At 42.5% G+C, this 14,100-nt stretch overlaps 1 protein-coding gene across 11 annotated transcripts in view; it reads left to right on the forward strand.

Annotated features, from left to right (window-relative positions):
- The window catches only part of synrg (synergin, gamma), a 42,133-nt gene that overhangs the window by 12,568 nt on the left and 15,465 nt on the right, over positions 1-14,100 (forward strand). For 4 of the 11 annotated variants that reach the window (XM_005474759.4, XM_005474762.4, XM_005474763.4 and 1 more), the window contains exons 7-15: positions 372-785; positions 2,530-2,808; positions 4,005-4,085; positions 4,213-4,409; positions 5,374-5,631; positions 5,705-5,841; positions 7,567-7,691; positions 8,085-8,147; positions 9,817-10,776. In XM_005474759.4, the coding sequence (XP_005474816.1) occupies positions 372-785; positions 2,530-2,808; positions 4,005-4,085; positions 4,213-4,409; positions 5,374-5,631; positions 5,705-5,841; positions 7,567-7,691; positions 8,085-8,147; positions 9,817-10,776 (2,514 nt within the window). The remainder of the gene's footprint in view (positions 1-371; positions 786-2,529; positions 2,809-4,004; positions 4,086-4,212; positions 4,410-5,373; positions 5,632-5,704; positions 5,842-7,566; positions 7,692-8,084; positions 8,148-9,816; positions 10,777-14,100) is intronic. The other 7 variants (XM_005474767.4, XM_005474768.4, XM_005474761.4 and 4 more) reach the window with 6 other exon arrangements.

Here is a 14,100-nt window from a genome sequence, read left to right on the forward strand (position 1 = left end):
TTGCCAGTTTGAGATCTGGTTTAAGGCTGCTTTTGAGTATAAGTTTCATTTCTGTAATACTATAACCTGCATCAATCATCTTGAGGCTCCTTATAGATTTATCAGTTTCTCCTGGGTGCAGACGTCTGCTTCAGCTGCTGGAATCTGTACAAATGTTGCAGTTTTGAAAATGAGTAATCAGAACTCCATCTAAACTGCATACAGTAAATCTGAATATAAGTTAAGTGTTCTTTAGTTTGCAGATCTACAATTTCTGCTCTTGCACAAAAAGTCATTATCTCACTCTTGCACTGTGCAGCTCCGAAATCATCTTCCATTGTAGTGTGTTTGTCATGTGCTGTGCCATCATCATTATTTCTTCATTTTTGCAGACTCATCACCATCGCACCCGTCTGTAACTGCTCCCTCCCTTCCCCCAGCTATGTCTGAGGATAATGATGAGTTTAGTGACTTTCAGGGCCCCGTCGATACCCCCACGTCGTTCCCTTTGCCCCCCTCCTCATCCTCTTCCTCCTCCACCACCACTCCCTCCAGCTTCGGGTTCTCCTCTCAGGCCCAGCCTTCATCCTTTGCCCCCAACATAGGTTTCTCTGAGGACGATGACGAGTTTAGTGACTTTGTTCAGGGACCTGTAAACACTTTCCCTTCCGCCAACTTCCACCTCTCCTCTCAGTCGCAAGTCCAATCGACTTTTCCACCCTCACAATCCCTCCCTTCTTCTGTGTCCATTCACACTGACACCCAACACTCTGCTGTCAGCACCAGCACCCAGTCTGCATTTCAAGGTAACTCTTCTCTTGCTTCGTTCACACCTCCCCCTCCCATCCCTGTAATTTGCCCTTTTTTCCACCTAGTTTGGAGGAATTTTTTACATTAGTGATTCTTTTATCACTGATGCTGAATGCTTTTACTGGTAACCCTGGATGATGGGTTCGTCTTGGCCTGCATTAATGTGTGAGAGCAAGCATCTAGCTAGACCAGCAGATGACCTCAGTACTCAACACTAAAGGGTAAACAAGGATGCATAATAAATAAGGAATACTGTTGAAAATGACTGTTTCTCAGTAGGTTTTTCCCCATGCAGTAGTTGCATTTCGTTTTGATAGTGAATTTATGATTTGTGCACTGGTAGAGGACTGTCATGTCATTTGTCATTTGCCCTGTAATCTCTGGGATGAGCAGCTGCTCTGTGACAGCTTTCAGTCTCAGACTGTGAATGACAGGACGCAGAGATCATCTTCTGTCCAGAGCAATTCAGCAACCCTCCGTCCAGTGTCATCCTTGATTCTCTGAGACATCTCTGACCTAATTGTTTAGCATCTGGAATAAGCAGATTAGATGGCTGATGGATAGATTGCCTCTGATATTAAGAGACCTGAGGAATTTATCTTGCAGTGTCTTTGTTGAAACGCAGTCAGGTAACATTTCTGTTTAGGGGGCTGTTTACAAATGATCTCATTTGCTTTTTATCTTATTTCCAACAAATAACACTAAATAATATCTGATACTTGGCTTCTTACGCAATTTCTAAAGAAAGGTTTGGTTAAAAAGAAGAATATATTGGTACCCCTTGAGAAAGGCTGTACTTCAGGTAATAATGGTTAAAGTGCCTGCTGTTATCAGCTCAACAAAAAGATTTGTCACTGAATTTGTGTTTTTGTATGTGGGATTTTGTGTGGTTTTTGGGTAAATCTCCTTAAAGCTTCTTAAAGAAGCCCCGTGGAGTTCTCTAGAGGAACAAAAATTACATTTCTGTTCAGTCTTAGTCACCAGAAACTGTCCTTTATTCTTCGAAGAAATGATGATTGAATTCCTACTTTCTAAAACATTTGCAAAGACTAATTGAATTCAAATGTTAAATTCAGTATTCAAAATTGTGCAGGCATGTTTTCCCGTCTTTGTTGATGTATTGCTGCACATTTTGGCATGTTCCTGCAGCTCGTTATAAGTACAGGAGGGAATCATGTGTGCATGCATGCATTCATCATGCCCATTCTGAGTGTGCATGTGAGAACACATTCCAACAAAGTTGGACCAGATATTAGTTAGTTGATGTTGGATTGCACTGGATTGCAAATAGTTCAGTTCAGTTAATGCCCGTTAAGTAGTTATGTGTCCTACCACCTGCATGATCTACCCAATGGCTCCCATACCTAAAGAACAGTAGTGGTTCAGTAGTGCCAATGCTTTTGAGGTGGACTATTTCCTGCTGTATGCTACATGCGGAAAAGGAAAACTGTGGAAAGTATTCCAAAATTGTCAGCTGTTTATGTTTGAAACAGCTACAGGAAAGCAGCACAATAATACTACTAGACGTCTGAACCATGATTGGCAACCTTTTATAACTGCTACTGACTGCTTCAGTCTTATCTTGCATATCAGATCTCAAACACAAATCTTTAAGTTATAACATAAATCTACTAAAGCATCCTTAATTATATTTGCAAATTGAGACTATAAATAGATACGTGAAGTGTGCATTGTTGCTAGTGTGTGTTAAAGAAGCTTGTTCCTCATCCACCCCTCTAGGCCCATCCCTGGAAGAGAAGCTGTTCTCCTCCTGTGATCTCACAGCTGATAAGACTGCGCAGGTTAGCTTTAAGTCCAAGCAGAGTTTGGCTGAAATGACTCCTAGAGCTAAAGTTTCAACCCAGTTTCAGCCCAGTACTAAAGCGAGGAATTGGGCCGCGGCCACCGAGGACTTGAGCTCTGTCTTCGTCGCAGAAAAGCCACCAGAGGCCCCGGTACCAGCGCCCAAACTCCCCCCATCAGCTGCTGGCTCATCTCCTCAAACCAGTAGTGACAGTGGTGAGAGAAGTACCCGTTCACTGGACTTCATAGCTGCTGCTTCTCTCTTGCTTTGCAGCATTAACAAACAATCAGGGTGGTAGTTCTCTTTCTGTCCTTGAGAAATATTTTCATTCTTTCTAACCCTGACAAAATAATTGTATGCCTCTTCTGGCAGTTTAATCTCCTCTATCTCTTTGGGTCATAATTGATTTATGCTAGATCCTGGACTGGGCATGCTACTGTTGTAGCCTGCGTGCTGTTAAATGAAATCAAGTTGATGTTTTCTTCGCTGTTGAGGTGACGATGCCTTTGAGGTGCCCTTCCTCGTGTCTTTCCATCGTCTCCTAAATCTCTGCTCCTATTTCTGCCTGCTTTATACCTCTGCCTTGTTAGCGGGGCTCTCTTATGTCACTGCTCCCTGCACACAATGTGGAAATGGACTGTGTCTGTCAAGGTCCTTGGGTGATACCTGCTGACTAAATAAGCTGCCGTCTGTTCACTCACTGTGTAACACCCTCTCAGAGAACGACCTCTGGCGCATGCTGACTGCTTTGGTTTAACAGGGATGCGCATGGATTGGCAGGTGCCACTGGGGCCCAACATAATCCAAGGCTGATTGTGCATGCTACTCTGCTACTCCTTTGTGCTGTTATTTGTTTGTCTGTGTCCGTGTCCTCCGCGTCATCAGGGGAAATATTGCGGCTCATCACGGGGACCAGGGGAGATTTGTAATAAGATTCATTTAACTGCTCAAGACTGATGGAAGTATTATGTGCAAAGTGGGTGTCTGGGTAAACACCTGCCTTGCAGACAGAGTGTCAGGGACTCGAAATGAGCCATAGCAGTTTACTGAAATGTCTGGTTGTCTGTTTTCTAGAAAAGAATAATTTAGGTCAATGTCAGCAGTTAAATTATATTTTTAGTTAGTTTTTCTTACAAGGCAATTGCCTCTCTCCTCTCTCCTTGAAGCTGGAAATGACTCACAGACTGATTTATAGATGTCTGATGTGGCAGGGCGTTTGTGATTCAGTGCAGGGGAGCGTTACATCTGCACCGAGCCTTCCAGACATCAGGTGTATGATTTTGTCGAGTTCGATATGAGCAGGGCTCAGCTGCCAAGAGACTTGGCAGATCGTAAGCCTGGACAAGACTTTTGCTTCAACAGCTAATTGTGTGTCTGTGTGTGTGTATATGTGTGCTTGTGCTTCCGACAGCAGGTGTTGGTGTGTACCCACAACAAGAGCACATTCAGACCATGCTGCCCGCCTGGGTTTACAACGACAGCCTCGTCCCAGGTAAACGTTTACTCTTGAAAAGATCCAGTTTAATGTTCAGACGACGATATTCAACATCGCTGTGTGTTTTGCGGAAAGAAATGACACGTTTTCAAACTGCAAAAACGTTTTGTTTTTCTTTTCCCAGAAATGTTCAAGAAGGTTCTTGAAATCACCATGACTCCAGCAGGGATAGACACAGCCAAACTCTACCCGATATTAATGTCATCAGGTCTTCCAAGGGAAGCACTCGGGCAAATCTGGGCTTCAGCCAACCGCACAACACCTGGCATGCTGACCAAGGAGGAGCTTTACACTGTACTTGCACTAATTGGGGTGGCGCAGGTAATCACTGAAGTCAAAACAAATTATCCACTTAGAACAACTTCACTAATCATCTCCCACGGCTTCTGCAGAGCCTCGCCATAAACTCCTCACTGAAATTAGCTGGGCTTAGTTCAAAACGGAGAGAAAGAAGCGGCTCTGTGACTCAGCCCGCGGCCTGTGAAGCGTTATAAGTCCAATATATGGCTGAGTCCCCATCAACCGAGTTTGGCAGGAGGCTTCTTATCACGCTCAGCCCGGGCCTGTCACCACCACCCCTGGGAGGATGCAAATCTTCAGGCAGCTCACGAAACACTGCATGCCTCCGCTTCCATGCGAGGAATAATAAGACACCTTTGGTGATGTAAATCTTCAAGAAGCTTAAAACACAAGCAAAACAACATGCATTCTCTTGTGAGGTGGAAGAAAGTTTGAGTCTGCTGGTGACATCTGTTCAAAAGGATTGTGTTGAATAATTTATATATAAACGTTAGTCCTTGGCCGAGTTCAGTGAATACAGAAGGGCTTTAAATTATATAGGTTTACAATGATCCGTGTGCCCTGATACCTTTCATGATTTAACGCATTAACCCCCCCAAAAATGCAACCAAATATAATTTTGAAACATCTTACAGTAGAGGCTTTGTTTTGTATTTGTCATTGTCAACAGTCCTCATGAAAAGACTCAAACTGACTCTGTTACTCTCACTCACTTCTTCACCTTATCTGTGGCTTTCGACACGAGGCTTTTTTGCAGTCACAGATACATAACTCCATTTTTTAGAAAGCTAAGGTAGATTCCAAAAAAGCTGGGCATCACAGCTTTGACAAACATTGCACACAAAGCGTTTGTTGAAGACTGCTTTGATTATATTTGCGGCCGCAGGACAAAGATTTCATCATGTTTTAATATGCTTTTGCACAACAGCTGAGCTCAGGGGGACCAGCTTCGCTTGAATATCGTTTGTTGTGTCCTTACTTTCAGAGTGGCCTCCCGGCAATGAACGTGGAAATCCTCGGCCAATTTCCTTCTCCTCCCGTGCCGAACCTGCCGGCCCTGGCTATGGCCATGGCCCCTGTCATGCCTCAGCACCAGCAGCCCATGATGACCCAGCCCCCGGTCTCCATGGCCATGCCCACAGCAGCCCCGCCACCAGTCATGCCTATGACACCGGCAGCACCGGCTCAGCCACCCACAAACACAAATTTCATTGCCAGTTTCCCTCCAGCACAGGTATCACAGGTATGCTCAGTTTCTTATTTTCCTGCTGTCGATCACCTCATTCACTTCACTGACGAACATGATGTTTGCGTAGGGAACCAAAGCCGATGACGATGACTTCCAGGACTTCCAGGAGGCTCCAAAGGCAGGAGGAGACCAAGCTTTCTCTGACTTTCAGGGGGAATCGGGAGGAAGCTTCCCTACTACCATTGTACCACAGCACCAAAACAGGTACAGGCTTGTTGATGAAGACAGTGAGTCTGCCTTTTTTTCCAGGCTTGTATAATTAGGAGCATTTTAAGAGCTTATATGACCCTAATTCTAAGCTACAATAAATAAGATTGGGTATTTCTTATTCTAGCTCTCTCTCTTTTTGCTCTCTTTGCTGTAAATATTTGCAGAGATGAGCATCAAATATTCAGCCCTAGATGATTATTTATAGCTGACTCATCCTGCATAATATTTGTACTTCTCATTGTCTGTCTTACAGTCAGACGCACTGTCTCAATATCTTGTAATAACCTCCTCAGAATAGGAATGAGTTTGGGTCATCTACTAATGAATTCATTTCAGTGGACAGAAGATAAGCTCGTTTCTTTATATTACTTTCTGAGCCCTTCTGGAGCAACCGTGCATTCAGTGAGAGGAAGCTGAAAGGCAATTATCCACTAAAAGACAAAGAGAAAGCAGAATTAAAGTATCTGAAATCTAAGTGGCATAGGCGTTTTATGATTCTCTCCTATTTCGCAGCTGAAAAAATGCAGTCCTGACTGTTTCATCAATGTAACAAGAATTCCCCGCAGACTGAGATTGCTTTCTAATTAAATGAGAGGCTGAACAGCTCATATTGGGCTGCCAGCCTGAACTGGCAGCCATAACTTACTGTCGGATGTCTCACAGAAAAAGCGCTTTGAGGAAACTAATATTCACTGAGTTTAACAATTTCCCTAAGCCCCTGATTTGTCTGTTTTAGCAGATGATCAGGCATAATGGTCATCATATTTCTTGCTTTTGGCCTGTATTAAAGCATCCTTCACTTTCAGGAATAGTTTGGCATTTTGGGATTGTGCTGGTTTGTTTTCTGTTGTGTTGAGAAGACTGAAGCCACTCTCTTGGACTGGCTCTTTTATCACTTGACCGAAGTCTGTCAGCAGCAGCTCTTAAGCTCACAAATAAACCAGTCTGTGCAAAAAACTGAGGTGTAAAAACTGAGGTGTAAAAATATGTTTTGGGTTTCAGTGGTTGATCATGCATCTCAGGTTGGACTGTTAACTTCCTGCAGTCTTCAGTGGGTGCAAGACAGCACAAACCCTCTAAATGGAATTAAATATAATGTGGTACCGGTAATTAACAAGTATCAAAGGGGCTGGAAGGTGTTCACTTTTCATGCTAAACAAAACTAGCTCGCTACTGAATGGCCTGAATATTAAGAGACCTAAATCAATATAGGATTTTTAAGACCAATACCGATATTTGGCAATTTTTACAAACTGGTATATCACTCTATATTTTTTAATATGACAGAGCTATTTAAAAGTAACGTTGCTCTAGTGTTACAACAGGTCATGGATTACTTATTTACACTCTGCCCGTCTCTGCTTGGATCAGCTGCTTGTTCTTTGTGGCATTCCAAACGTGCTGCTAACACGCAGTCCAGTACATTTTGTCTGAATTAGTAAAACAAGATATAAATACTTTTGTTGGTGAGCTGGATGTGAGACAGTGGGCGTATATTTTTATTCCTAAGCAGAGCTACCTTTTGCCTGTTCAGTGGCCTTAATGGATGAAAAGACACCAAAAGCTTTTAACAAAAGAAAGAAAAAAATTCTGTTTCTCTCCAAACTTTGTGAACCCAGTGCAAACGTTCAGTCAGCTCAGGCAGCTTATAGGGATTAAACTTTACCTTTGAACTTCGCCCATCGTGATGTCTGACGATTCGCTTTTGTGTCCCTGCAGCACGCCTGCCTTGCTGACTCCAGTGTCTGGTTCCTCCTCCGCCTCCGTCACATCTTCTGATAAGTACGCCGTGTTCAAGCAGCTGTCTGTGGATCAGCCTGCAGAGCCTACACCCCCTGCCTCAGGTACGTTGGATACCTCATGTAATAGTGTTAGTCCTCTTGGGGGTACATACTGGGACCAAAACATAAAGTCAGTCAGAGAAGGAAAGAATATTATCATCAGGCGTTCACAGCAGCATGGGGAATGACACGTTCCGTTCCTTCCTGTGTAGATAACTAGCAAGGATTCATTAAAAGCAGAAAGTGATAACATCACATTTCCAGGTATTTCATCATGTCGAGCCCTTTTATTACATCTAAAATACGAAATCGATCCCTGAAGGTTAAAGCAGCTTACATAAGGACACGTTCAGGGCACAAACTCAGTGTTTTGGCCCTTGAACGATACAGGGAGAGTAAATTTCTTTCATATTGCTCTTTATAGTTACCAATTCTTCTTTATTTGCTCTGATCCAGATATTGGAGACAAATACAGTGTATTCAGACAACTCGAACAACCTGCGGAGAAGAAATCAGTCGGTAAGAGAGCCAGTTATGCTTTGTTACACACCTCGATCTCTCTCTGTGACAAAAAACAACAACACACGTTCACCTGATGTACATATTAGCACATCCTTGCTTTTTGACCTCTTTGGGCAGTGACGTAGAGAACTCAGAGATGACCTTTATGAACATCACATCATCCCCAGGAAACAAATAGTTTCTTTTGATGTTCTCTAATTAAACTGTGTATTATAACTCACCACACTACCACAGAGCCATGTTTACACTATGTCTTGTATTGCAAGCCTGCAGCGTTGATACCCAGTGTGTTTCCCATCCCTGTTTCATTAGAACAGTTTCCGATGGGGACACCTCTTACAACTCCAGTAAGTCATGCTTTGCAGTGACCTTTCTTTGGCATTGTCAGGCTCCGTCTCCTTAATGAGCCCATTAGTTATCGCTCTTCCATCGTACACCAGCGGTGTGAACAGATTCTCTATTTCAGCATGCATACATTACACCACAGTGGATTAACAACTGCTGAAAACTTGAGAATTCATTCTGACTTTTTTCTGTGTGGTTTTTCTAAAAAGGATGCAAAAGTTTTCCCACTGCTATAAATACCCATCACAGTTATCTGCAGAAAATGGTAATAGTTTGTTCTAGCTTTTTTACTTTTAGCTAACAACTTAATCAGGATTCTGTAGAAGTAATATTGTTTGCTGATAACAAGTCATATCTGTCTTTTTCCAAGCTGTTTTGTCATAAATAGCATTTTCTGTCAGGTTCAGACTCTCTCATCAGAAAACTTTAGACATTTGCATAAAAGTCTGTGATAAACACAGCCACTAAACTCAGGTGTAAACTATCATTGCTTAAAGATACTTGATGCTATAAAATATAAACCTAAAATACAGAAATGGCACTGGGAACCATTTGTCCTCGTCTACTTCACTGGGAGATATTGTAGACAAAAATGACTTGTTGGATGGTAATTTTTGCTGAATGACTATAATCAACAGTTCCTTGTGTGGTAGTGTCGATGTACATGCACTGTTTCTCATTAGTTTGGGGTCATTTGAAAGAAAAGCACATTTGTTTTTAATGTAAGTAAAGTTGATTGAGGATTCATTAAATTATGACTTTAATAGAGTATCTGTGCAGTTGTATGGAGGCGTATTTTCAGTAGTCATCTCTCCTGTGTTGACTCCTGTGTTTAGCATGGCTGCACAATTAATCGAATTTTAATCTTGATCATGGCTTTCTGTGATTTAAATGAACATGTTCAACAAAGACTGGGAATGTGCAAATCAAGCACTTAATAAAACAGCACCACAAAAGTTTCTTTAGACAACCAAAGGCTTTTTCCCCCTCACAATTGGTCAAGTATTACTTTTTTCGCCATTAACACACAACAGTTTAATTATATATTTATTGAAAAGAAGTGTGCATTTCTTTAAAAAAACAATCCTAAACTTTTGAGTGATAGTGTATGGAGAGCTTTTTGTGCAGTGACGTATGATCTTCTTTGCACATTGCAGCCCAAAGTTCACCAGTGGAGCAAAGGAATAACTAATGCACCATTCCTCTCTCTTTTAGGATTGTAAAATAACTGAATGGTAGCTGTTGCAGCTGAGAACTTTTGGCCCCATTATATCTCTCTGTTGTTTTTTACTGATCTTAAATTCTTCTCTTTGGTTTACAGGAGAAGGATTTGCAGATTTCAAGTCTGTCGGCACAGTCGATGATGGCTTCACAGACTTTAAAACAGCCGACAGCGTCTCTCCACTAGACCCTCCAGATCAAGCCAAACTCTTTCAACCTTCCTTCCCCTCTGCTTTTCCAAACTCTCAGTCACTACAGCAGCTTCCCCAGCAACCGCCAGCAGTGTCTCTTTCTCAGCCCAAAAATCCTCTCAACATGGCTGACCTGGACCTTTTCTCTTCTATAGCGCCCTCTGTTCCTGCCCCCACTGAGACAAAACCCAGCACATTCCCCTCTGTGTCTGTGCCCCCCTCTCTCGTGCTCCTGCCAGGTGGAGCAAAACCTCCGGGAGGAGGGGCAGATGAGTTTGGTGATTTTGCCCTCTTTGGCTCCTCTTCTGACTCCACTCGAGCTTCAGCCGCAGGAGGAGCTCCCTCAGCACCTCAGGATGACTTTGCAGACTTCATGGCATTTGGCAGCTCTGGTGGAGAGCCTAAAGGCGAGAGCAGCGTGGGTGTTCAAGGGGAAACCTCCACACAGCAGCGGTCTCAGCAGAGCTCTGACAAATACGACGTATTCAAACAACTTTCTCTGGAAGGAGGCCTCGCCTACGATGACACCAAGGAGAGCGGCGCCGGCTCCTTCTCGTCACTCAAGAGCGACAACGACGACTTTGCCGACTTTCAGTCCTCGAAGTTCTGCACAGCACTCGGAGCTTCTGAAAAGACTCTGGTGGACAAGGTGGCCGCGTTCAAACAGGCCAAGGAAGACTCTGCATCTGTAAAGTCCCTCGACCTCCCGTCCATCGGCGGGAGCAGCGTGGGAAAGGACGACTCTGAGGACGCGCTGTCAGTGCAGCTGGACATGAAGCTGTCGGACATGGGCGGAGACCTGAAGCACGTGATGTCAGACAGCTCTCTGGATTTGCCGGGTCTCTCTTCCCACCAGCCCCCTGCTACAGGTGAGGAACTTGTGCGTTTGCTCTGGTGAGGCTCCGTGCAGTGACACACAATCTCGCTTTCAAGGCCAGCCAGCCTCTCCTTCTCAGTGACCCCTCCCCCAGACAAGGGGTCAAAGGGCAAATAATGAGGTCCTTGTTGAATTGACCATGCTCAATTGCTGACATGAGTAACATATCAAATTAGATGCATCACAGCTTTCATTCTACATTTCATCGTTCATCTCATCATACTCTTTATTTATTACTTATTTATTTAAGTATTTATTTATTTAAATCTTTAGTTTCTTCCTCATTAGTTTTTTTATCTCCACATTCCTCTTCCTCTTCTTATTGTAATGACAGGAAGGTCTCTATTTATTTACAAATGATGAGTGCCTGGTTTTGATGTGCTGGCAGTCATAGTTCACAGACGAGGTCCCCCAGCTGCTGCCTGCGCGACTCGGATAAGCCTCCTGTTTGATGTGTCCACACCGCGGCAGGCGGATGTCGCACTTCCTTTCAGTGTACCTAGTGTGTGTGTGTGTGTGTGTGTGTGTGTGCGTGTGTGTGTGTGTGCGTGTGTGTGTTGTTTTGGGCAATGCTAAGAGACGGAGCAGTTGAATACAGATGAGTACAGGAGGGCGTTTATCCTCTTGTTTATTCAAATCACAGGTTTTCGAACAATAGGCTGCAGCTTACCAAAGGCGTTATCCGTAAGCCATCATTTACCTTTTTAACTGATGTGTGCAAAAAGCACAGCAGATGACTTAATTTTGATTCGCTTGAAATAAAATGTTACCATTAATACGACGTTTTGCATGCAAAAACTGGAGACTATTTTCATATAGAGCAACAGTGATTTGTCACTATTAAAAATATTATAGGTGGATGTGAGGGCTTGAATGTGAGTGCATGCATTTGTCTCTTTATGCCTGTCAGTTATTGTATTACCCTGCAGTATTTTCACATTAGCCATGCAGTATGTTTTGGATCAAATAGACGTCTAATTGTAAGATGTCGACATAATAGCGTGTCTGCTTTTTCCTCCCCTACCTCACATCCATGAAAGTGGAGTTAAAGCTTACCTAAAGCTTGTTGTTGGGTCCTTTTATAAAAAGGGAAATCAATCTAGTGTCTGTTAATAATCAGGTAGTGTCCATGTCCTTTTTTTCCTCCCTCTTCACTGCTCATCATTTATTCATCAGGCATCTCGCCTTCCACATCATGCATCGTGTTTCATGGAAAACATTTCAAACCATTCTCTCGGTGTAACATGAGATGAATTGCATGTGTTCTCAGGTGAAGGCTCTGTATTTCAAACATTTGCCAGCTTTAAGGGAGCTTTCATTTTTATTTGAAAGCTCAGACAAAGCTTGAGAAGTTGTACAAATTGACCAAATCTCCACCTGACAACAGTCGTGCAATCAGCTTCCAATATTTCGTCACTTATCAGTTAATTATCATCACATGTATCAACTTCTTTCATCCAAGAAACTGATACTTTATCCTTGACTAGAAAAAGATGTAAACATCCCCATTGCCTTATTTCAGTTTCTGTGCAGTGGTCAGATTTTGGTTAAACCCAAACAGGCCCCTCCGCACTGAGAGCAAACAATCCAGTCCATGGAGCTGCAGCGAAACCGCTGATCGGGTAAAGACCTGCCCGCTTTAACATCGATACATTCCTAAGAAGCTTTTACGCTACCGTGACGGCGGTTTCATTTCACCCTTATTTATCAGCTGTTCTCGGAGAGCTCTGGGACTAACCTGTCGTTAACGTGTAGCAGTCCGAGCAGTTTGAGCACCTCACCACGCTTTGCACTGTGTTTTTGGAAATGTATGTAAGCTTAAAGAGACAGTATTTCTTTTCTGTGGTTCCTTTTGAGTCGCAAGAGGAATCAAATTTTCTTTCTCGTAATTTTTTTTTTTTCAAAAAATCCGTTATCTGTGATATCGCAGCATGAATTTTTATCACGTGTGGCTCTACGGTCTGGCTCTTTGAGAGCATAATGAAGTTAGTATTACCCTTCCTGCCTTGCTTTTTGCTGCAGTGTGCCTGCCTTTTCAATTTGTGAAATTGACAAGAACGTAATACAAAATAACCATTTTATGCATAACAGTATTGCAAGTTGTTTTTATCAAGGGAGAAATGTGTACATGCAGATTTAATAGTATTTTTATTACAGGAATATGACCTCTTATTTTGAGACTATAGGAAGACTTCTCGATCTTGTTGTGATTTGCCAACTATGTAAATTAAATGTAGCCGACAGTATTTAGTAGAATCAGAGTATTTTTAGTTCAACGTGGATTCAAACATCAAAGTTTTTAGTAAATAATGATGTGTTATTAATCAAGGGGAATTAGTGCTCATCATCCTGCTTTGACAAACAATCACTGTAGCAAGAGGAGAAAAAAAGGATACTGTCTCTTTAAATCTGTTCCTGCATCTGTGATTGGATGTAATGGAAGCCCTTACTGGGATGCCAGGTGTAAGGATGGCCCTCTTTGTTTTCTGTAACCCTTTGAGGGCTTGAACGATATTGCTTCACATGTTTACATGCAGATTAATGCAGATATCCTGATTTCTTACCCTTATTTATTAAAGACTAAATATGTACAGATGGCAGCCTCCTTGCTGCTCCTAAAGTTTAGCTTCCTCCCTGTCAGTTTGTCCCCTCAGGTCCTCAAAGGGTTAATGCTTCCTGCCTTGTTCTTTGAATAATCTTTCAACCTGGCCTTTTCAAGTGTTCTGTATTCAAATCTTTTTTTTTTTTTTTTCAAAAAAAACTCAACAAAAAAAATACACCTGTTGATTTACATCCTTATAGTAAAAGAAAGTTTGTCATCTTCCCAGAATTACTGATTCTAGTCTGTGAATGTGCCTTCTCATTCTGCTTCTATATCCTCGGATTATCTTTGTTTTACTTTCTCGCTGTTTGTTTTCTTCCTTTTCTCCTGACTCTGCATGCACTTGTATTCCAGATGACTGAAATTTAATTTTCAAAGTGTTAGTTTGACTAAACCTCTTGTAATGGTAGACCTCTTTCACAGTTCTTTGTGACCTCTCTCTCTCTCTCTCTCTCTACTCATGTTGTCGTAATAAATATTACTGTTGGTATTGCTGAAACGCGTACCGTCTTATTTCTCCTTTCCTTTCCTGTGAGGCGTAATGTGGTTCTAATGACACGAGGCTCACACCACTCGATCCTTGTCAATTTCACAAATTGCTTTTTGTGTCTGAGGGTTCTGTCATGCAAAATAGGAAGGCTTCAACAAGGTGGATTTATGTGTTTGCGAGTGTCTGAAGGAGACCTGAATGCTAAAGCGTTGACAAATGTGTGC

Source organism: Oreochromis niloticus, linkage group LG14, assembly GCF_001858045.2.
Source record: "Oreochromis niloticus isolate F11D_XX linkage group LG14, O_niloticus_UMD_NMBU, whole genome shotgun sequence".
Lineage (NCBI taxonomy): Eukaryota > Metazoa > Chordata > Actinopteri > Cichliformes > Cichlidae > Oreochromis > Oreochromis niloticus.